This window comes from Anopheles nili, chromosome 3 (assembly GCF_943737925.1).
Source record: "Anopheles nili chromosome 3, idAnoNiliSN_F5_01, whole genome shotgun sequence".
In the NCBI taxonomy this organism is placed as follows: domain Eukaryota; kingdom Metazoa; phylum Arthropoda; class Insecta; order Diptera; family Culicidae; genus Anopheles; species Anopheles nili.
This window is the reverse complement of record NC_071292.1, coordinates 72,448,156-72,470,343: the sequence shown is the minus strand read 5'-3', so window position 1 is coordinate 72,470,343 and position 22,188 is coordinate 72,448,156. Positions and strand designations below refer to the sequence as shown.

The 22,188-nt window shown below is 46.8% G+C and overlaps 1 protein-coding gene across 1 annotated transcript in view; it reads right to left on the bottom strand.

Annotated features, from left to right (window-relative positions):
* The window catches only part of LOC128723341 (DNA-binding protein D-ETS-3-like), a 32,616-nt gene extending 28,233 nt beyond the window's left edge, over positions 1-4,383 (bottom strand). Inside the window, exons 1-2 of the mRNA XM_053817069.1 lie at positions 4,302-4,383; positions 3,814-3,864 (exon numbers count right to left, since the gene is read on the bottom strand). Coding sequence (XP_053673044.1) covers positions 3,814-3,864; positions 4,302-4,383 — 133 coding nt within the window. The remainder of the gene's footprint in view (positions 1-3,813; positions 3,865-4,301) is intronic.
* Between the last annotated feature and the right edge of the window lie 17,805 nt (positions 4,384-22,188).

Here is a 22,188-nt window from a genome sequence, read left to right as displayed (position 1 = left end):
ATTGTAAGTTCGACGTTTTAAGTGTCTCTTTTGAACAATTTTGTTTAAATTTAATATCTGTTTAAATACTTAAAAAAGTTTCCATTTGTGCAACGACATCTTAATTACACTGTATACTATACAACTCAGTACAAAAAAAGAGAACGATTGAACTTAATGAGTAAGTAAACAATCTTTCGTCAATTGTTACATTAATCTGCTTCGGGTTGACATTTATTGGAAAGTAAAATTTACAATTGAAACAAATCCCGTTTGCATATCACGAATCCGTTCTACCAATCCGCTTGATTTGATTTCAGCTTTGATTTTTTTTGCAAAAAACTGTTATTTTTGTACCCAAAAAAAAGGTGCAAAATCCCAGGACTCGATCGGTTATTTAACTTTCTAATTAGCATCTGCGCCGCCCGGGCGAACCCTACCTTCAGAGTAAGCCTGCACTTGCCGGGTGTGTTTATTTTTGGTGTATTTTTCTGCTCTAGCATGCCTGCCCTCCATTTTTAATCCCAAATCGATAGCCAATAAATCGTACAACTTGCGAAACCATCCCCGGGTGAAAGAGACTTTCGATCCATTTCGACTGTCCATTTTCTTGATCCCCAACCCGACCGGATGCTCTCTTGCCTTGGGTTGGTGATTTTATTTCTTGCTCAAGACTAGCGTTTCTTTTTCCCTCAGCCGCCTTTTCCAAAATTCGACGACCCTTCGCGGAAAAGATACGCTTAATCCGTGCCGACCGAGCCGGGGTCACAAAGAGAGAGGGCACAATAAAAAGATCAACCAGAATCAAGGGTAGCAAATGAAGACTCCGAGCAACAACTAAAAAAAGAGCATGATAAAACGAACAACAGAACATGTGGCGTGTTTGTATAGATTTGTTGCCGAATGGGTCGGATTTTGTGTGTGTGTAAACTCCGTAAGCACAGGACATGTGAGTCACACATGAGCGAGACGAGACCGGCGGAAACATAACCTAACGAACCTATATCACAGGTTCTTATCGCCGTTTGATGTCTGGTTGCGCAATGCCCAGGAGAGGAAAATAAAAGGGAGCATTTCGTTTGATCGGCTTTATTTTACATCGATTGGAGCAAATTTACAAATATTGCTACTTTCTCATGTGAGGTTTGGTAACACTCGGAAAATGGTTGCTATCAAGGGTTTATGGCGTTGCTTTTATGCTGCGCGGGTATGAAAATGGAAAACGTTTTGTCTAGAGCTTATACTTTTTGCACAAGAAACTATTTCTTACGTGACATCTTTGCTAAATTGTTGACAGACACACGCATATCACAGAATACACCCGAAAGCCTTTACGAAAGTCGAAACACAAACAAGATCATCTTTCGGGCGCAAAATTTGCGGTAAAATTCGACCAAACACGCGACTACTCGCTTTGGGAGCCGTCCCGGTCGTTGGTCGATCTGGGAAATGGCCTTCGACTGGGCAGACCCCAAGCGTGGTGGCGAGTGGACAAACAGAGCTACCGATAATGAAGTAGGAAAGTTCGCAAACAGACTAACGGACATCGAAGGTAATTAAAAGCCGTAGCCAAAACCCGACGCTAAATGAGGGTTAAACGTTGTTTGCCTTTGGCCAAAGTCAAGGCGCATTCACTGCCGACTGATGGCTAGGTGGTGATTAGGGCGAGGAAATCGCTCCTGTCTCAAGGATGTCTGAGAAGGTGAATCGTTGATTGAAGGCATCGAATAAGTGAGCCGTGTAAGATGCAATAAAATTAAGCGAAGAATCTTGTGGTAAAATTGGCTGAAAAGGTTTGAATTCATACGGTATGCGGCTGTGATGAGAATGATGTGAATTGGGCCATACTCGATTTACAGTAGCATCTCAGAGAAACAATTACATGTCTTTTTGATCATCAAAAGCATAGAACATTGAAAAGTAAAGCATTCTCTTGTGCTTCAAATGCATGTCTTCAACGATTCCACGTGTAATAGTTAAGCGATTCGAGTTGTTGTACTTGTTATATCTAATCAAAATACGACCAATAAACCGACACTTCCCAGATTCGTTCCGCGTGTCAACCTCTTTTTGATGTGGCTGCGAAACTCAATATGTCGGCCCCTAATTTCATCCCCAAAATCACACGAGCGGAAGAAAAACATTTTGCTTCACGCAATTGTCCACCCTCGTGGGGTTTTCCAGTCCCACAACACGATTGGATTAGAGGTTTGCGTCCGACATCTACGGGCACGCGGCTGCCAAAAGGACATCGGCTCATTTTCCCGCACCAAACGACGCGTTAGAAAGGGCTCCGTTCGCGCTTTTATTGTTTACAATCAGCGCGAATCATCAAACCCACTTTTCGATCAAACTCAAATAGAATTTTCACGACAACCGGCACCGAGGAACGGGGGCGAAGATCAACAGCAGGACACACGCGTACAGCCTCCGGGCAACCTTCGGGGCTCCGGGTTCCGGAGGATCCTTTCCACCCTAGCAAAGGCCTCCTGGGCGTGGAAGGTTTGTGATTGTGCGTGTGCGTTCGTGTGCGCATCGTTCTCGCAGTCACGCTCGCAGTGGCTTCTCGGCTTTCCCGAGGGTCTGACAGACGCGAAAAGTTTAATTTTAATGTTGTGTCATGGAAACACGCCGCGGGGTGTAATTTGTAACACCATCGGATCTCGCGCAGAACCCCACCACTTTCCGTTACCCATCCGTTTGGCCGCTGGGCGGACGGAACGGTGCCGTTTGAACCCGCCAAACGAAGCGTAGCGCAAATTGGAAGGGATGAAAAGTTGCCCGCAGGGCGTGTACTCAGTGTTGGGAGCTCAAGCCACAATCTTGCGGAACGACCGGGGCAGGATTGTGGAGAAGTCATACGCTAACGAGCGTCTAGTGACAACGGCCGAGTGCCTGGAGGAGATGGTGTCGAGAACTTCACAGTCACCGACCAGACACAGTGGTGGCGAGTAGTTTGTTGGGTTTGGAGCATCGAACGAAGGGAACAACTGGGGCTCATGAAATTGATAAATTTTGTTTTACAAAACCTTGGCGAATGGATATCAGATAATTTAGAAAATCCAAGAGCAAAAGGAAAAAAAAATCATTAAATCTCTATCACATTCGTGTGAGAAACGAGAACCCCTCAGAAAACACAAGAGCACCAGAAAAGTTCCACCATGGTGTCGTCCTTCGGCAGCGTAATGGAAAAGTTTTACGTGAGGAAAATTCCACCCGCGGCGATACGAAATTATTCAACCGTGGTGAAGTGAAGAAGCGGAGCTGTTTGTGAAGTGTCGCTTCTCTCTTTTTAGTGTCTCCTTCTCGGCAAGACAACGACGGTGATCTGGTAGAAGGACCAAACACCATGGCTGACGGATTATCGCAACGTGGTTCCGTCGCCTGCCGTGGCCGCAGGATCTTCTGCTTTGAACTTTCGGCGCACACGTACACGAGAGTGTGAAGCGTGTGAGTGTGCGCGAGTGAGCAGGACAGACGTGCACGAAAGCGTGACATTTGTTTTTGATATTAGTTTAGTTTTGATTGTACATTAGCCTGTGTGGCTGGGGCTGTCGGGTAAGGAAGCAAGGCTGTGATTGTGCTCCTGAAAGGACACGTTGCCCTTCGTTGGTTGACGGTATTGGGGACGAATCCTTGGAGGAGGCAGAAGAGGTCCAAGTAATCAAACCATTTTGTTCGTACGACGAACGAGAGATAATGAAATTTTTGCTCCACTGACTTTGTCCAGAGGGCACGGATTCTGAGATGTTAGCAGAAGCTATGCCACGGGACAAACTGCTTGCGATGGCGAGAAATTTAGCGAGAATGAAATTATAAATCAAAACGACCTACCTTGGCTCTGGGACGAGCTGTGGGAGCCCCATGACGATTTGTACGACGAATCTGCAAAACGAAAGAATACATAATTGAGTTAGAGGAAAAATGAACTTTGTTTTTTATTTTCCGAATGTGCTGTTGTTGTAGGACCATTTGAGATTTCGTTTATGCAACACTTCGTGGGGGTCTTCAGTGCAAAGGTTTATACATTTCATGTTTATCAAGACAGTTGATTTTTTTTAAAGATATTTGATAATTTGGTTGAACAAAAGATTGATCTTCAATCCAAACACAAACAAAATTGATACTAATTTAGATGGATAGTTTGTTGCTGAAACAATTCGAAAAGTAGTATTGAAATTCTAACCTATCGCGAGGATATTTTAGTACAGATGAAGTATATACATTTACAGTGATATAGACTATGCTTATCGAATTCTACGTTCTACTACATTGTTCAATAAAAATAACCAGTGGCTTTGTCGCATTATCATTATAATTACCAGCAAATAACATTGAAAAGTTACCGAATGATCCACCGGAGGACCGATTCAGATAATCGGGCGAGCTTTTGATATCGATCATAATTTTGCAATCGTCCTCAACGCTGCCCGGCCGTGGTTTTCCAGTTTTCAGTCTAATCTTGGATGCGCCCTCGCGTCCGTCCACACCAACGCCGCCGACGGTGCGTTCGAGTCCTTCGGCAGGATCAGTGACGTGACCACCGGCTACCACCCTACCAGTGATCCGAGCCGCCACCGCAGTGGCCACTGTTTCGTCCTGTTTGCGTTTGGTCACTAGGAGTTCTTATGGAATGTTGCTCTTGCTGAGGGGCGTCACTGAACGGTTCAATTCGCACAAATGTTGATAAAGTTGTGATTTCCTTTTAACTTTGTTTTGTTCGCGTTTTACTTCGAAATTGGCGGACTCATTTTTGATACACTTTTGTCTGGTGATGTTATTTTAGATTTTGCTTTGCATTGGAGCTACATTAAACCATCAATCAACACTCTTCACTTAACGATACTATCAGTAGACAATGGAAATAAAGAAAATTGTTGAAAATTGCAGCGTCCTTTTCAAGATATTAGCCCATCAGATTCTCTTACTACAACCCGTCGGTGTTCCGAACCATACGTATAAAGAACGAATGTTCAATGACCAATTCCAAAGACCCATTCTGAACTAGGATGTGCATTCCAGCAACCAAATCCCACATAAAACTACATCTAACGTACGACAAAGCCGATCGACGTTGCATTCTCGCAACGTCTGTTGAACTTTGATCTTTCGGTAAAGGCGGGAGGAAAAACGAAAAAAAAGGAGCGCTCCATTTGTTTCCGGACTGACCCCGACACCGACCGGAAAAGAGTTGTAAAACCTCCGAAAACCAGGCCACGGCTTGCGACAAAGATTAAACAATAAAATTGTCGCTTTTCTTGTACCACCCCGTCCGTTTGCCACGGTTGCGCCCACACATTCACCAGCCACCAGGAGCCTCCATCGGTCGCCCGCTGGTACGACTGACCGGCGAGTGAAACTAGGAAAAGCGTAACGGAACTGGCCGGTTACCGTTACCGGACACCTCCATTTCCTGGTCCGTAAGCTCTACTTGCCCTAGTCGTGTTGGTGGTGGCGAAAAAAAAACATCCACCCCCGAGACCACACCGAAAAGCGTCACTTTTGCGCAGGCTTTCCCGCTGAAGCACAAACACACACCCACACACACACACACATCGTGAAAAAAGGTATCTGGATTGCACCTCCCTGGTGGGGTGTCGCACGAGAGCGAGGGGCAAACTCTATCGACAAGTTCCGTTTTTTATGAGGCCTCGCGTTTTTGCTCCGGGGTTTTGGTTCGGCTCCCGGGATACTTGTACTTGTCCGTCGCATCCGGACAAAGATCCGGCCAAGATCCGGTCCGGACGGCCGAAACGATAGTGGGTGTGTATGATAACACCGAAAAATATCAGCGTTGGGTGGTGGGCGTTGACCGGTAGGAATGGAGAACGTACAATATTTGCAGCCCAACTAGCCACGGAAGGTAGCCGTGTGTGTGTGTGGGTGGGTGGGTGGGTGGGTGGTGTGCTAGTAGCCCTAGTAAGGCTGGTGGGAGTAGGTGAAGCAGGATCACATTTGCATAAAACCAGTTGAACCGAGCTGAAGCTTTGCTGGACCTTTGGCCAGCGTTTGGAAGGTCCTTGCGAAATCACAGCTGTGGTGGAACTGCCACTGTGGACATGGTTGTAGACACCTAGTAGCACTCGTTACGATTCCACGACTTCACGAACAAGGAGTTTAGTTGTTTTAATTTCTCCTGGTGATGTTAGAAATGTCAAAGAAAACGCTGTGACCAGGACTGCTGTGTCTGTACTGCCGTTTCAGAGACCCTTTTGGGGACGTCCTTTCTGCACGTGATCCACTGAGACACATCAGTTCCGTTTTGAGACCACGCACTAAATCCACACACTCAGCCACTGAACGCACGTACGCACGAATACGCGACGACAACACGAAACAAAAAAATCCGCAAACGAACAGCCAGGACGAAACGGAACATAACAATTGAGCCTCCAAAGCGGATGTTGTTATTGCCCACCCAGCGACAGTGGCGCTTTTCCTCCGTGAGGTCCTGTGGGTGTGTGTGTGTGTCGTTCTCCCCACCGTCCACCCGCCCTATGCTTCCCATGCGAACTCACAGTGCAGACGTAAAAACTCGAGCACAAAACCACGGAACACACACGGAACAACCTGCACGAGCGCCAGAAGCAGCGACAGCGGCAGCAGAGTAGCGAGAAACACACCCGAGAGTGGCAGCTGAGAACTTGCGTATGGTCGTAGCGCGTGGTGACAACTAAGTGCGTTTTCCTGCTGCTGGCGGCCGCGAACCGTCGAACCGTCGAGCCGTTCCGTTTGGTGAGGGGTGGGCGATAAAACAAAAATCCCTTATCCGCTTGAGGCCGCCCCGTTTTCCGGTTCCGTTCGCATGCCCACCGTTCCTGGCCCTTTGCCCTAAAATCCACCCCTCGCTACTGATCCCGTCGGTGTGCCGTCGGATCAGCCCTTCGCGTTTCGCGTCGTGTCCTTCCGCCAACGCGCGAGGGCTCGTCTGCACCCTCAGAAGGATATGCAGCTCTGCCGTGGTTGGTTGGACGAGCGAGGCGCTGGGTGGCAGTGAGGCGCTAGTGAAGGCCCTCTCCCTCGAAGGACCAAGGACGTGCGCGCGCGCGCGCACACACACAGCTGCGTGAGCGAAATGGCATCAGAATTCGAATCAACCCCACCCGCCAGGCTGGGTCGGTTCCGTTGGCAGCAAAACGTCATCCATTTCCTATTTCACTTTTGCTGTTCCTTCCCGTCGGTTTGCCTCCCCCCCCCCCCCCACGGAAGGGCAGAGTGACTTTTCGCAGGACATTTTCCGTTGTGTTTGTGTGCATCGTATTTTTTTTTGCCCATCTCACCCACGCTTGCGTTGGAAAATAGTTCAATTTTCAATCAACCCCCAAAGCGCGCCGATAATCCGCCCCTGTGGCGTTCGGTGCAAACGAGAAGGAAGAACCCACCGTTCTCCGTAGTGTGCGTGCGTGCTGATCCTTCGACCGGAGGCGGAGCTATAAATTGTCCCTAGCAACCGCCAATGGGAAGGCTTGCCGGTTTCGACCGAGCACGGATTTTGCATTCATCCTCGGTATCCTCGGTATCCTCGGCGCTGTATTGGTGGCGCACAAGCACACAGGCACACACGTCCACCTCCATCACCCACCACCCACCGCAAACCGGAGCGCACGAGCGCCCACCGGAGGTCCTGTTTTCCGGCCCGGAGACCTAAGCTCGCGTCCCGGAACGGACATGCCACGGGATTCTCGAGTTGTGTTGATGAATTGTGCGGAAAAGAGACGGATCCTGGAACCACTTCCTTTTTCCTTCCTTTTTCGCCAAGGGATGCGGGTGGGGAGGGTGCGGGAGGATATCAAGGATATTTGTCATTACACACTACGTTCGGTTTCGGTCGGGTTTTTGGCGTCGGTGTTCCGGGGGCGGCAGGTTAACCGGGGCTGGGTCTCTGTTGGAGAAGGAAAGGGTAGTCCTTGGGGTTGGGTTTTGCGGGTGGTCGTGCCATCTCGCTTTCGCACGCTATCGACCCGAGTGTCCTTTTTTCCGCGCGGTCGAAATGCGCAACAGAGTGTCGGGTTCGAGGGAAAAAGCCGCCTCTCGGGAAAGCCCGCGCGCTGCTCGCATATCCTTTTCGGCTCGATGGATGGATGAATGAATGGAATGATTGCTACCTTCCTTTATGCTCATGGTGCACCTCGGCCATCTGCTCCTTGGCCCTTTTCCCCACTGAACGGTGGTCGTTTTTAGCCGCCCGTCTCTCTTCGTTGACCCCAACCCAGTGAGACCATTGCGGACGCACGTAATATTCTTTTCGGAGGTTTTCGATTTCAAAAACCTTCGTCCCCACCTGGTTCCGAGAGCTCTCCGCAACCGGAGACAGATAACAACCGGCAGCAGGATATGCTCGTTGGTCGGACAGGCGTCGACGGTCGCGCAAAACGAGGCCTCTCGCTCTGTCGCCCGCGGGCTGCCCGGGACGTTCCGGTTTCGGTTCCGGTGAGCATTGGAATGACCTCCTGTTTCCTGTTCCTTCCGATCCCGAGCTCGGTGGGGGCTTCGGAATGGGTGCGGGCTTCCTTCTTCCCACGGGTGCTCGCAGAGTGCTTAAGCGAATAAAATAAAGCCGCCAAACGTGGCCAACCTGTTACAACCGCGCCGGCAAACGGCTGCAAATTGCAACTAATATAAGACGGGCTCGGGATCGTTTGATTTTCTTGTGTGCCTTTTTTTTTTGTTCTGCGTTCCGGCACCGGGAGCTTTGGGTATCGATGAGGTTAGACGGATGTGAGACAAATGAAGCAACGAAACCAGACGAATGAGGAATACAATAAAGAAACGTGCCATGATGGGTGTCTATCTACGTGGCGCTGGATTCAGGACTCGTCTTGGGTCCGACAGTGCAGTAAAGGAAAGCGAAAATTATTTTCCGAACAAAGTTCTGTGCCCGGCCAGGACGTATGCCCCCGCCGGACGGAAAGTGTGGTTTTCCGCGGCTTGATAGATCTTTTCCGTCGGCGTTTTTCGTTGGAAAATGCCGTCGGGAAAGCCGCATCGGTCGGTTTGTGAATGATAGGTTAGGTATATGAACAAGAAAATCAATTTCGAAGACATGAAAACGGAAACGAATAAAGCTCTGAAGATTATTGATTTTTCCTGGTTTTCCAATAACACATTATGGAAGTCAGCATGCGTTAAGTACATTGTATTTTATTCTTTCTTAAATTTTCTCAAAATTTCAAATCTAGATTAAAAATTCAAATGGAAATTTTGCATCAAATAAAGAAAAGCTAAATGTCTCTGGTTTAAACTAGACGTTAGACGCTGATTAGTTTATGCAAATAAAAGAATAACATCTCTCTACGCTGCAGCTAAGTAAGTAAAGTATCCCAGCAAGCCTCGGGAAATTATTTTAAAGCCAGCGTTAATTCCAAACAAATTAGCAACAGTACAAGCAAATACAACCTCCCTGGCACACCTTTAGCCTAGTTAATAAACACTTTAAAAAAGTAAATCTCCGGATTCAAAATAGCACTTTAACCCATTTTGCACGCTTTTCAAACAAAAACCCCTTTCCAATAGCCACCACTCCCCTCTATCGTGGTGGTTACGGTTTTCAGATAAACATCGCAACAACGCGAAAACAAAGCACCAGCTCAGAATGTAGCAGTTCCACTCGACTAGCGCGACACCCAAGCGTTGAGCTGTTCCCTGAATTTTCCGACCGTGCATTTTCTTCACCATTCGCCCCTTTTCTACGGCGATGGCTCGAAATGCACAATCCTAGTAGCCCGGTGTGCCCGCACACGTGCCGTACCGTGCGTTGCGTCATTCATACGTCAGCGCGAGCCACGTGCGAAATTATGGTAGTTGATTATTGGCCCCGCTGAATTTATTACCACTGGCTAATGCAACACGGAAAATATGCTACCGCGGGCCACGGTGGTCCCTTCGGAACCTTTTTTTCTTGCTGTTGTCGCCCCCTTCTCTGGCTCTCGTGTTTTTTTAGCGATCCCACCACACGGAACGGGAGACAGGGCGCAATAACAAGACGACAAGCAAATCCGTGCGTCGTTTAGCCGTAGCTCACTCGCATGAAGAGATTTTTTAATTAAATCATTACCAAGATTATGTCACCGTTTCGCCGCTCGAGGGGAGGATACGCCGACAAAAGGGGACGGGGCATTGACGGCAGCGAGAGGAAGGGTCGGGAAGAGTCCCGATCAGCCTGAAGTGATAATGCGAAAATAATGGAATGTCCTGCTGGTGAGAATGGCTCGACCGACGGTGGGAAGTGCATTTATCTGTATGACACTTGAGAGGTTAGCCAGGGCATTAATCATCCCGGGACGGGTTGTTTGGTGTTTGCGCCTCGAAGGGGGCTTGAACCGTACACACTTACGCACTGAGACTCTCTTGTGAGTCGCGAGAACTGGTGGCTGGTGGGAAAGGTCGTGTGGCTGGACGCAGCAAAGTCATCAAAAGTGTGCCATAATTTCGACGTAATCCAATCATAATTCGCTCGGGTCGGAGATCCTTAGGGGCAGAAGATGCTTAGCAGTTCACCAGCGGCGAAAGGACATTCGACATTTTTGTTTCAGCTTTTTTTTCGCATTCTTCAAGAACATGATACGATGCCCGCCCGAATCGGTAATTGAATCGGTCCACAACAAAGCGAATCGAGATGAAAGTTTTAATTAAAGAAACTGAAGGAAATTACACCGGCCTGAGAAATGGTCCTAGGATCTTGGTTGGGTCCCTTTTCACCGACCTAAACGGTGTGATAAATTAGAAAGACGAAATGAGGCGTCTTTTTTTCTTATCATTTTTTGAATCATCTGAAGGATTTTTTAATATTTTTTCAGTAGATTTTTGGTTCTATATTTAACGTTGTTAACAATAATTAAAAAAATGAAATATTAATTTCACGCTCTTGTTCATCAAAAGCTCGGACGCATATTTTTGCAGCATTTTCATAGCATAGTTTAGTGTACAAAACGATGGAGTAAAACTCTTCAAACGCCCACTGATGGTGTTACCAAAGCCTATAAGCGTTTTGACTCACGTCAAACCAAAGCCAATCATCCTCTCGAGTGTTATATCAAGAGATTTCGCAACCCAATCCACCGTAGGGGCTTGTTTCCATGCGAAACGCGATCAAATTTCATCGTAAAACCACCACCGGGGGTACGATCCGGAGCTTCGAGGAAAAATAGTTTTTTCTCACACTTACACTTGGCCCACGTGAGCACGAGCGCCGACAAGATAGGATAAATGTCCTTTTTTCCCCGTCCCTATGCAGGGAAAAATATCGGCGCCGGCAATAATTCATACGCCCTAACCGCCCGGGGAGGGCTGATGCGAGGGGAAGTGACTTTATTTTCCCTCTCCATCTTTCCAGTTCCCGGGCCATCCTCGTGAGTGATAATAATCCCACGCGCGCATACCCGTGTGTGTGTGTGTGACTGCACAAATCGATTCCCTCCCTTTCGCAAAGCTCAGCCACCCTCTCCTGGTGTGGTTCTGGTTGCGATCATAAATATTAAGTAACATATTTTCCACATCACCACTTACGATGGCGATGTCAAAAATTGCAGCCACTCGGCCGGTCCCAGAGGCGGGCCACTCGGGGGAAAAGAAAAGCGCTGTTGGGGTGGCGGAGAGAAAAAAGATAAATTATCGGAAGGTTGCCGAATCATCGTAAAATGCCCCGTGCCAGCCAGTTGGATGATGATTGTTACAGGAGACTGACTTGGGGAAGCTGGGTGTTGGGAAAAGCACCGAAATAAAAAATAACAACCAGGTCCATCAGGGCGCGAACACACACACGCACCTTCTTGCTCCTTCGTGCAAGGACATCTTCAAAGTAAACAATAACATGTTTTCTTTTCCTTTCTAACGTTCGATTCAGCGGGTGTAGATTTTCCAGCCCGTACGTGCTTTTCAGCTTTACGCTCTCTATTCATGCGTTACGCTTTTCCACCCCCACACTCGGTGGAATGCAGAAAAGGGCAATGGAGGGGGCGGTTTTATAACAAATATATAAATATTTATCACTCGGTTTGTGGAGATTTCAACCCCCGAAGGCCATTGATGGGGAGACGAACATCACTTTCGCTTTCTTCTGGCTTCACGCTCGATCGGTGGCAATTTAAAGCGCCATTTTTCTGCCGTTTTCGCAGGGTTCCAACAACAGCAAAAAAAAAGGATACGCCGAGTGACATATATCTGGCGTTCTGGTTTCTTTCTTGGTGTGGTTCACAAGGGGGATAAAGTCTCGGGCGAAAATGGACGCTGTTACATGTGGGGACGACGTTGATGCGTGGAATCGTAAAAACGGACTGCCTCACATCCTGCGGAATGTCCTTGGGACGCTCAAATTATGCGGCACCGTTATGCGCGTGCGATCGTTACACCATGTCCTGTCAATGAACCGCATCAACGAAGGCGACGATATCGACAGGATCTCGTTTTTCCCGTTTCCATCCAAGTGTGCGATTTGACAGCTCCGGTGCATGGTGGACGCGTTATGAGTTTGTTTTGATTGTCGCCGGTAATAAACGGGTGTTTATCGTACGCACGTATTTTCACAATTTAAACACAAAAGTAAACAATCCACCCCTCGGCGTGGGGGGTGTTTTTAAGTGAGTGTTTTTTAAGCAAGAAGCCAAACCCCTTTCTACCGGCGCCAAACGAGTAATCGTCCTCGCAGACTAAAGGGAATCGGCCAAGTCCCGGGCATAATGTGCGATTGTCTGCTGACAATTGATGTGCCGGGTTTTTCAAACAATTGACTTCGCGTGCGAAGGGATAGATTGTTTCGCAGCGTCGGGTTATTGGGAGAGCCGTCGATTAGTGAGTGCAGTTTTGGTAAGTAAATGTTGCGCCGGGACACAGGGGCGTTTGAACCGGACTCGGTATTGCTTAGCACCCTTCCGGTGTGAGTGAGAAATAGGACCACCCCATACCGGGTAGGGGTTACTCCTCCCTTCGGAGATGTGTTGCGTGATTTTTTTCTCTCCCTGCTTCTAGGCTCAAGGTACCAGCGAACTGTTCCTTGATCTAGTCATATGTTAGTCCGGTTACAGTGATGCTCGAATTTAAGCAAAAGCACGAGATTGGTCGCAACAAACCAGGGGATGGATATAGAGTGCATTTAGAATGTACTGTTGCAGTTCAGATGGTAGAAGTAAAATGACTCTGTCGGTCATAATACCGTTGCCATTATTCGTTCCACACTGTACACCGTCGTTGGTGTCGATTAGAGGCCCACCAAGGGGTACAAACGTCAACAAAGGCCACCGAAACAGATAATGCACTGTCGGCGCGATTGTAATCTGAAGTGTTGCGTTATTTTGGCGTGGGAACCGCTGGGAAACGGCGCGTGCGTCCTCGGCTCACCCTTCGGGAAAGCGTGCCAGTAATTTAGAAGGCACAAAGGTATTATAACGACTCAAATACACCGTCGGCATCGGCGACATCCCCTCCTCGGAATCGATTGTCAGTCGGCGGAACCCCGACCAAAGACCCATAAAACATGTATCCGAGCGAGACCAGAAAGGGAGTCCACCGATTTTTTGCCTCTTCGTCCACTTCCGCTATCCCTTCATCCCTTATCGGTTCTTACGGGACACGAACAATTGACTTTTAATTATTGTTTACCATTCGCGGCTCGCACGGAACGGCCAGGCGCAGTTGAACGGCAGCAGGTCGGTTCGGTTATTAATCAGCACCGTAGAGGCTCGGGTTCCCGGAGGCGAATCGAACCCAAGCAGGACGAGATTTATCGCTTTCTCGGTGGCCATTTCGATCGGAATGGAATCGGCCACGGTCTTCGACGTAGTAGGAAGTTTTGTGGGAAAGTAACTACCATCCGCTTCCGGGTTTTCAGGATTCGGGAAAAGGCTGTCGTCGACAAGAGGGAACCTCGGGGATGTCACGTTTGGCGGACGTTTGTGTTGCTTGTTGTTGTGGTGGCGAACTGTTACTCGTGCTACGTTAGCTTACGATTGTTTTAATGTCGTTGGGCATGAGCTGTTGTTGAAGAAGGTCCACAGGGATTGCAAGGAATGGATAGCCGAAAATTTCATAACCCGCAATGTTGTTTTGAAAGTGTATTTGAACATTTAGTTTTGTTGTTCGTTCTCTATATGCTTTCAGTATCACCTTAGTCAACGTTTGATAACTTAAGAAAGCTGAAGTAAGTAGTGTTTTATATTAAGGTTAAAATTTAAGTTAAATGTTTCCAATAGCTTACGAATTCGAATTGTTGTAAGATTTCCCAAACTGTGTGCATAAAGCACACTGTAAATTAGCTTTGATAAATTAGCCGTGAGTTTTATGGCAAAACAGCTGCTAGTGTCCTTCTGGTAAAAAAACACCATTATACTATTTAGTCGTTTCCACGCGTTATCCTTTTTGGAACATCCTTTTGCATGGAAATGTTCATTCCATGTTCATTATCCGTTGCAGCGTCATCTATCGGGCGGAAAAGCCATAAGGATACACAGTGCTGCCCTCTGTTGCACAGAGCTGCAAGCTACTAAAAAGTAGATTCTGTTGGTACACACTCGGTTCTGTAGGATTCTATGTAACTTTGGGTGTAATTTTCCAGCCATATCGATTAAAAATTCATAAGAACATGCTCCGTATCTTATCGCACGGGTAATATTTTATGCAAGCGGCCCGTTCACACCTCGCTTCACGGCGGAATGATTTCATTAATCAAACGCGATGATGAGCGACGTAGAACAGGCACCCACCAGTTATGCTAGCATGCTAGAGCTGGGGTTGATAGATAAAAATTGAATTATATTTAATGGGTATGAATTTTAAATGCCTTCGCGTGCCAAGGCGTAACCCATTGCCATATGAGCCGGCTCGTGCAAGCGCCTGCCCCTAGAACAAAGACCAACGCCTACTGCGACCGGGCGAAAGGGGTTGATTTATGATCGACACACAGAATTCGCCGGCCATCGCCCAACTGGCCTAGCGGTGCAATTTAGTATTTAATTGAAAAATGTAACCCTTCCGTAGCCGTGTGATGAAATTATGGACCACCATGACTGTTCTGGCGGTCTTCTTGCTGAGATTTTTAATACGACGGATCCGATCCGCTCGGACCCCAACAGAGAGGTGGCAGTAATTTTCCACCCGGGAAATCGAATAGCGTAATGCTAAACAGTGTTCCGTTTAGATGTTTGATATTATGGTATTTTTTCCGCTCATGGATGTGGAAAAACACACCAATGTCGTGCCGATGCTACATCAAGATCGTTCCGCTGCCGGTTGGGCTAATTAATTCGGACCACCAAAGAAAGGACCATTGTAGGAGTGTGGAAAAGCAGGAATGTTTAACAAATTCGAGCCTGGTGAATGCCAATTCTGACCCACGTCCGTTGGGGCCGTCGTCGAGACGCAGCCTGGTGAGGTTTTTATTTAATTTTTCTCTTTCGAGGGTTTCCTACCGTTCCTATTACAACGCCCGCGTCTGTTCTTACGCGACTCGCCAGGACGTGGACGCGTGGTTCTTTTTCCGCCTATTTCACGCTTTCCGAGCGCGCCTGTTGACCTGTGGGCTCCTGCGTAGTAGCAGGACCTTTTTTTGCAAAAAAGCGTCTGACCGTGGTGTCCAACGGCCACTCGGGAACCTTTGGCGAAACGGTCTTATTCATATTTATTAATATTTATGTTAACACTTCTACGCGGAAAATCGTAAATATTATTACGCCACGGTGGCGTTTTGGCGTCACTAATTATTCGCCTCGGCCAACCGATGGGGGGCCGTTTGTTTGTTTTGTGCGTGAGGACATTCATCACGTGTGCTTGCGACAAGGTCGAAAGGGAGTTTTTTTTTGATTGTACCTCGCCTGAGACACATTTTGCAAACGGTGTTAAATAGTAGCGTTTCCGTTTGTTTTTAAAGCAATATTTTACTGCTGTGAAGAAAATTGAGCCTTTGGTGCTGATGTTTTAGACATGATGTTTAAAATCACAACAAAACTGTACAGTTCTTCGCTATAATGCATCATTAGGTTAGAAATAGCAAAATAGAAATCATCAGCGTCATATATAACAATAAGTATAGTTTAATTTAAAATTTGTAACGCTTTGAATTTACTTTTATAAGAAAAAGAAGCAGATTAAAAAAAAGGTATGAAATAAAGAAGATACTTTTCAATTTGAAGATATTTCGTTTGCTATACTATGATGCTAATAGAGAGCCAGTTTGTTATTTTTTTCATGAATGATACAAATTAAACGATTGCGCTGCCTTTAGCAATGCACACAACAAGGAGAAAAAGGACCGCTTTCTTATTATACGCAAATCGATCGACCCGTAACGCAGTGGCAACAAAGCATAAAAACCAGGCAAATCATTAGGATCGAAAATAAAAGCCCATTAGTATCGATTGCTCCGTTGGCCGTTTCCTTGCCCAAACCCAGCCCTACCCACCGAAGCTGAGGGACGAACTTCTTTCAAAATGTTAAGCCCTAGCATGAACTGGCGTTTCTTGGAAAAGAAGCGATAGCTCGTTGGTTAAAAAAATGAAAAACCCCATTCAAATAATATCCCTGGTTATCCACGGGTGCTGGCCAGTAACGGTACAATCCCTTCTGACCCTTCGAGCCCGTCCAATTCGACCCGTTCGATAACGCGGGCGCCGTCACACGCCAGGAAGGACGATTTCGCTGGGTCACCGGCAAAAGTGTGGCTCCTGCAGGGATCTAGGAGGTTGGATGCGAGGAAAGAAGGACTATAAGATAAACGATTGTTCGGAATCGTTCAAGAAAGTCGTTCCCTCCCACCCGCGTGGAAAAACGGGGCCAACGGAACAGAGGGATAGTCAAATCAGCAGCCATCATCGAGAACGACCAGCCACACGGATCGCTTCTGCAAGCGGGAAAAAGAGGCGTGTGATCCATTTATCATTGTTAGCAGGGATGATTTATGGCGGCCACGGAATGTAAAAGACGCGTTCGGCGGGTCTGTGAAAATTCCCTCGGTTTGGTGGAAAATCAAATCGAACGAGCGCGAAAAGAAAATGGACTCGCTCTGTTTAATCCATTTGAGGTTGGCAGGCGTGAATCGCTGGGAGCGTTTTGAACCCAAGTTTTCCATTCAAATTGCAATCTCAATAGTCCTTAAAACGCACTACGACTTGAATACATTTCTTCAAGGGTTCGAACACTTCTCCAAAGGCTAAACTTGGGCGCCATTTTCATGCGCTCGGAAAGGTAGCTGAGGAAACATCCCAAGACACCCCAAAACGACATAGATTCTTGGAATGTCTTGTGGTTTGAATTTAAAGTTCAACGATAAAACCGAGCGCATCGGAACACATGATTATTCCTCGTTATCCTTGGAAAACCTCGCTCATGTGGCTTATCTGCGAGGAGCGCTCGAACAAATTCCTTCCACGGTATCGTTGGCGTGCCAGAAAATACGTACTCTGTGGCATCCCTATTTCGAAGATTTGCCGTCCCGAACGTCCTCGTTTTACTTCTGCTCTATCTCTCTCTCTCTCTCTCTCTCTCTCTCTCTCTCTAGCTGAGATCCGTTTCCGGTCGACGAGGGAGTTGATTATTATTGGCGCGCTAGGCGTAAACCGGAGTGGGTGGAAAAACCCGCGATCAAACACAGATAATCGCGAAGGGAAAAAGAGAAATGCTCGTCGAAGGACAAAATGGCTGCGAAACGGATCCGCGACCGGATGTGTCTTTCCGCGAGAACATACAAATATCCAAACACATTCTAGCTTGCTCCCAAGATTACTCCATCCAACGCGAATGCCAAAAAAAGATATTTTATTCCGCTTCTATCCTTCACGGTACCCCACGGATGAAAAATGGTTGCACTTGCTTTTCCATTTTCCATCGTTGCTGGTGGCTAATCGGTTGGGATGATCAGCGAGGACGAAATAAGGAAGAACAACAAACAAGCATCTAGCGTCTTGGAAATTTTCCGGCGGCGAAAAAGGAACAGCAGAAATCATGCGAAACTTCCACCATTTGCAAACGTCTGACTCGCCTTGCTGAATACCACTGGATTGATGAATTGATCGAGTGATTCGGCCGTGATTGGAGACATGATAAATGGATTTTTAGAACCGTTGAAAAAAGAAACTCGCATCGAATGAGCTGTCAAAATGTGTTCCTCCCATTTGTCAAACGGACATACGCTTACGTAATCATGTATGTTGCTGCTGGGTGGTTGGAGCAGACCAGAGGAAGACAGGAAGTTGATCACTTAGGAGTTGCCGCGATAAATGTGGCGTGATATAGGATAAACATTTGAGTGAGTGTAAAACGGTTTATTGAGTAGGTAACTGGCCCGAAACATTATATATATAGGTCTAGAAATTCTAACTTAGGACGTGACTTAAAGAATGTTGGAATGTTCGTCATATCATATAGTTTCAAATGTACATAGCACTTGACAATAAGCATAATTCATCATTCCAAACATTTGCTGCATAAAGGACAGGTAACGGATTTGAATAACTGCACCGAAAATCGAAATTCCACCAGCCGAATAGACAGGCGCGGTATGAAAGAATGAATGTTTTAAGCCACACCCATGTAACCCCCACCAAATGGGAGAATATAAATGAGCCGAATGGCTTTCCAAAAATGTAAATGGACATTTTTATTCAAATTACGAACCCACCAGAGTAATGAGTGCAGTTCTATGTTCGCTTTTTTTTGCTCGAGCTACTCTTTCCTTTTACCGACTCGATGTCAACCGGTGGAATGGACGTTTGGGCGAAAAACAAGGTGTCCTGAACGTTGTGATTTTTTTTCGTTGCTTTACTTCTCCGATGTGACCGTGTGCTGGATGGTTCTGAAATTTTTGGCAAAATGTCGGATGTAAATTTCGGTCGCTTTGTGCTTTGACTCAAACCAATCGGGCTCACAAGGTCCAGAAGGACGCCAAGTTGCCAGGCGAGTAATGAATTTTCCTTTAACTGCTATTATTATCATTTGCCCAGGACCAGGACCACGGGCCGTGACGTTCATGTTAGTTTTTTCTTCCGCCCGTTCATTTGAATAATTTCTACTTTTATGGGTTCACTTTTCCAAACCTTCCCCACCCAGTTCGACCATCGGCCGAAGAACAGAAGAAGACATAAAAATTCATTACCAACATCCGATATTTCGCTCATTTTTATTTCTTCTCATTTCCCTGCGCGCACGGGTTGTAAATTGGGGCTTCCTTGAGATTTGCTTCTTCTCTCACACCCTCTTGCGCGCTCGGTTTGAGAAATTTACATTTTTGCTATTTTCCGAAGCTCCCTACCTGCTATGGCAGCGAGTAAGAAGCTACAGTGACTTTCCCCACTGAGGTCTTTTGAGATGCAAATTGTGTTATGTGCTTTGGGAGATACGAAAAAAAGGCTGAGCCATACAAAATGCCTCCAAAACGCCTTTGTTTGTCAGGTGACCGGCCATGGGTTTGATATTATTTTTTCCCTCATAACCGGAACCAGTCACCGCTTAGGTGTCCGGTACGAGTCGGTGTTTCTCACATATTATTATATTCACAGGAGCACATTTTGCGCACTCGCCTAATGCCGGGAAGGAAATCTTCAAACCGCACGCTTCTCAATTAGTAACGCCTGCGAAAAGACGAAATATGCGTGGCAGTCCGTTTCGGTACCGAGACTTAATTATCGGCTTTAGTTCCAGGGGTGAAGTTGCTGCGAGTTTGTTTTGTAAATCCGTGGCCACACCCAAGCACTCAATGGACCGGGTGAGCTGAAGTGGCTTCGATTGGTAACGCGTACGCTATTATGATTTACGGTGCATTTTATGCGAGCTGTGGGAATGAACGAGGGGTGTGGTTCTGGTGGGAAAAAATGGGAAAGCCATCGGGAAGCAAGAAAAGCGCATCGATGGAATTGATTCGCTTCGTCTAATCATCCGGAATGGGTTAATAATCGATGTTTTTTGTTCGTAACGCTATTGCAATTAATTGATCTTTGTAGACCATTGGAGAGCCTCATACGATATGACATAGTTTATATTTTTTTAAAAAAAGTGTAAGATTTAATTGAATTTGTGGAAAAATTGAACCAAGCTCTTTTGTATCGTTGCATACTTTCAGGCGCTCAAATCCGTGAAAAACTAGTTTTTTGATGTACAATAGACAATTATTGTTTAAGGACACAAACAAACACCATTGTAAATAGGTTGTCGTATGTATTAAGTATCATCTCATAAATAGAAAACTGCAACATCTCCTCCAGCTCATAGCCTCTTGCAAACCTCCTACATTCGATGCAAACATTTATCTCCGACCTCGTGCAAGACATCGCAAATAAATTGGCTAAATTGCGCACCATCGCCACGGATGAGCTGCTTCCCGAAAACGGCCGGCGGTTACGGCTATAAAAGCCTGCCGATCATAAATTATCGCTGAATCGCATCAGAACGCGTGACACGCGTGGCGTGCCGCGAAGCAAAGGAGCGCCAGGATCTTCGCACGCGGCGCAAAGAGTGCATAGCCGTTTCGCGTTCTAGGCGGCTGGTGCGATTGGTAAACGCACTAGACACGCACGTGGCTGGAGGGTACAACAACAACAATGACAAAAAAATTCGCTCCCAAACGGGAGAAAGACAGATATTCAACAGGAAATGCACATCACTGACCCGGTGAGGCTGACATAAGCTCGTTTTTTTCTTACTTTTTCGGTCCTTGTTCAAGCGCATCGAACCAACTAGCGCAAGGTAGTGTGTGTATGGCTGTAGCAAAAAAGGATTCTCATTGAAAAAATCCAACTGACCGATGGTATCGATTTGACGTTACGAAATTGCCATTTTTTTCGGGGCCATACCAGTAGGCCTTGATTTCCAATCACAGGCGAACCAAGTTGAACGTACCGCGAAGGGCGGATAGTTTGGGCTCGTGAAAGTAAAAGTGAAAAAAGGACCAAAAATCCACTGCCCACTGCCCCCTCTGCATCGTTGTTCTTCATGCCCACGGCAGACTCGCGGGAAAGCGATAGCGGAACAATAAAAATGCCTCGTGCTAGACCGCACGGACAGACAAAAGGCCATCATCGGCGGAAGTCGTGCTTTCAGTTCCGATGCGCGCCCCACCCGGCGAATGGATGGCTGGATGGGCAATGTTTTATTGTTGTTCCGTACGGTGTAGGGGTGAGACCCCTTCGGAAAATCCACCCGAAATCCGGACCTACGGAAACGGGCCACATTTCGAACCGACGGTTTTCTCCCTCGACGTACGCTTGTGTTCCCGGGTGTCCTGTGAAGTGAGCGAAGATGATGCCAGCGGGTGCGAGAAAAAACTATCCCCTTTTACCATTGCCGGGGTCGATTGAGGCCTGCTAATAGGGATCGTCGTTTAGATGTGTTTGCCGATAGGGTGCTCGCGGGTGTAGCGTGTGCGTGCGAAGGTGATAAGAACAGAGATTTGTTTGCGTCCCGTAAGGACGAAGCCTTCTCTGCCTTTCGGCCCGTTCTCGTGGCGCACGTAATTGATAGGGTGTAGCCTATCAAATTGTTTAATTGGCGTGAAGGTACATGTGTTTCTTGTGTATGTTTCTTGTTCAAACAGGGTGGTCGCTTTATTTGCACTCGACAAGCTGGTGGAGTGGGAAAAACGCGCGATTATCGGTGACACGGAACATGATACGGTGTTTGCGGAGAGCTTGATTTTTGATATGGTCAATCAAAGTCGAAGGGTGGGTTAGGATAAAAAAAATCAACCACAACATATCTAACTCATCCATTGGCAGCAATCATGGAAGGACATTATATTAACATTGTTTGTTTGAGTTTGACGTGAGAAGGATGAGCTACTGCGTTTATTTTTATCATCGCAGTAGGCTTCCTTCGAACATGATTAATCTCTTAAAACGGTTGTTTCCTACATGAAATTTACTTCTAAATAGAGTAACCGTCCACTTCCATACAATATTTGCAAGTATTATCGTGAAGATAGAGAAAATGTCCAACAAAACAGGACAAGCCACACTTCCATTTGTTGCCAAAATCATGCGCATTAAGTCCGATGCTCATTACAAACGCGTAGATCCTGGGCGCATAGCAAGTGCTGAACGGTACAGGAAGACACCCGAAGGAAGCGTAAAATTACAAGGAGGAGTTTCACGCCGGAAAGCTCATCACGGTTGATTGCACCGCTATCCGATGGCTTCCGACATGTCCTTCGACATTGTTCCAATTTCTGGCATCGGCTTTCAGCCATCGTAAGCGAATACGACCATTGTGTATGCAAAAATAGGTAGCTGTTTCAGT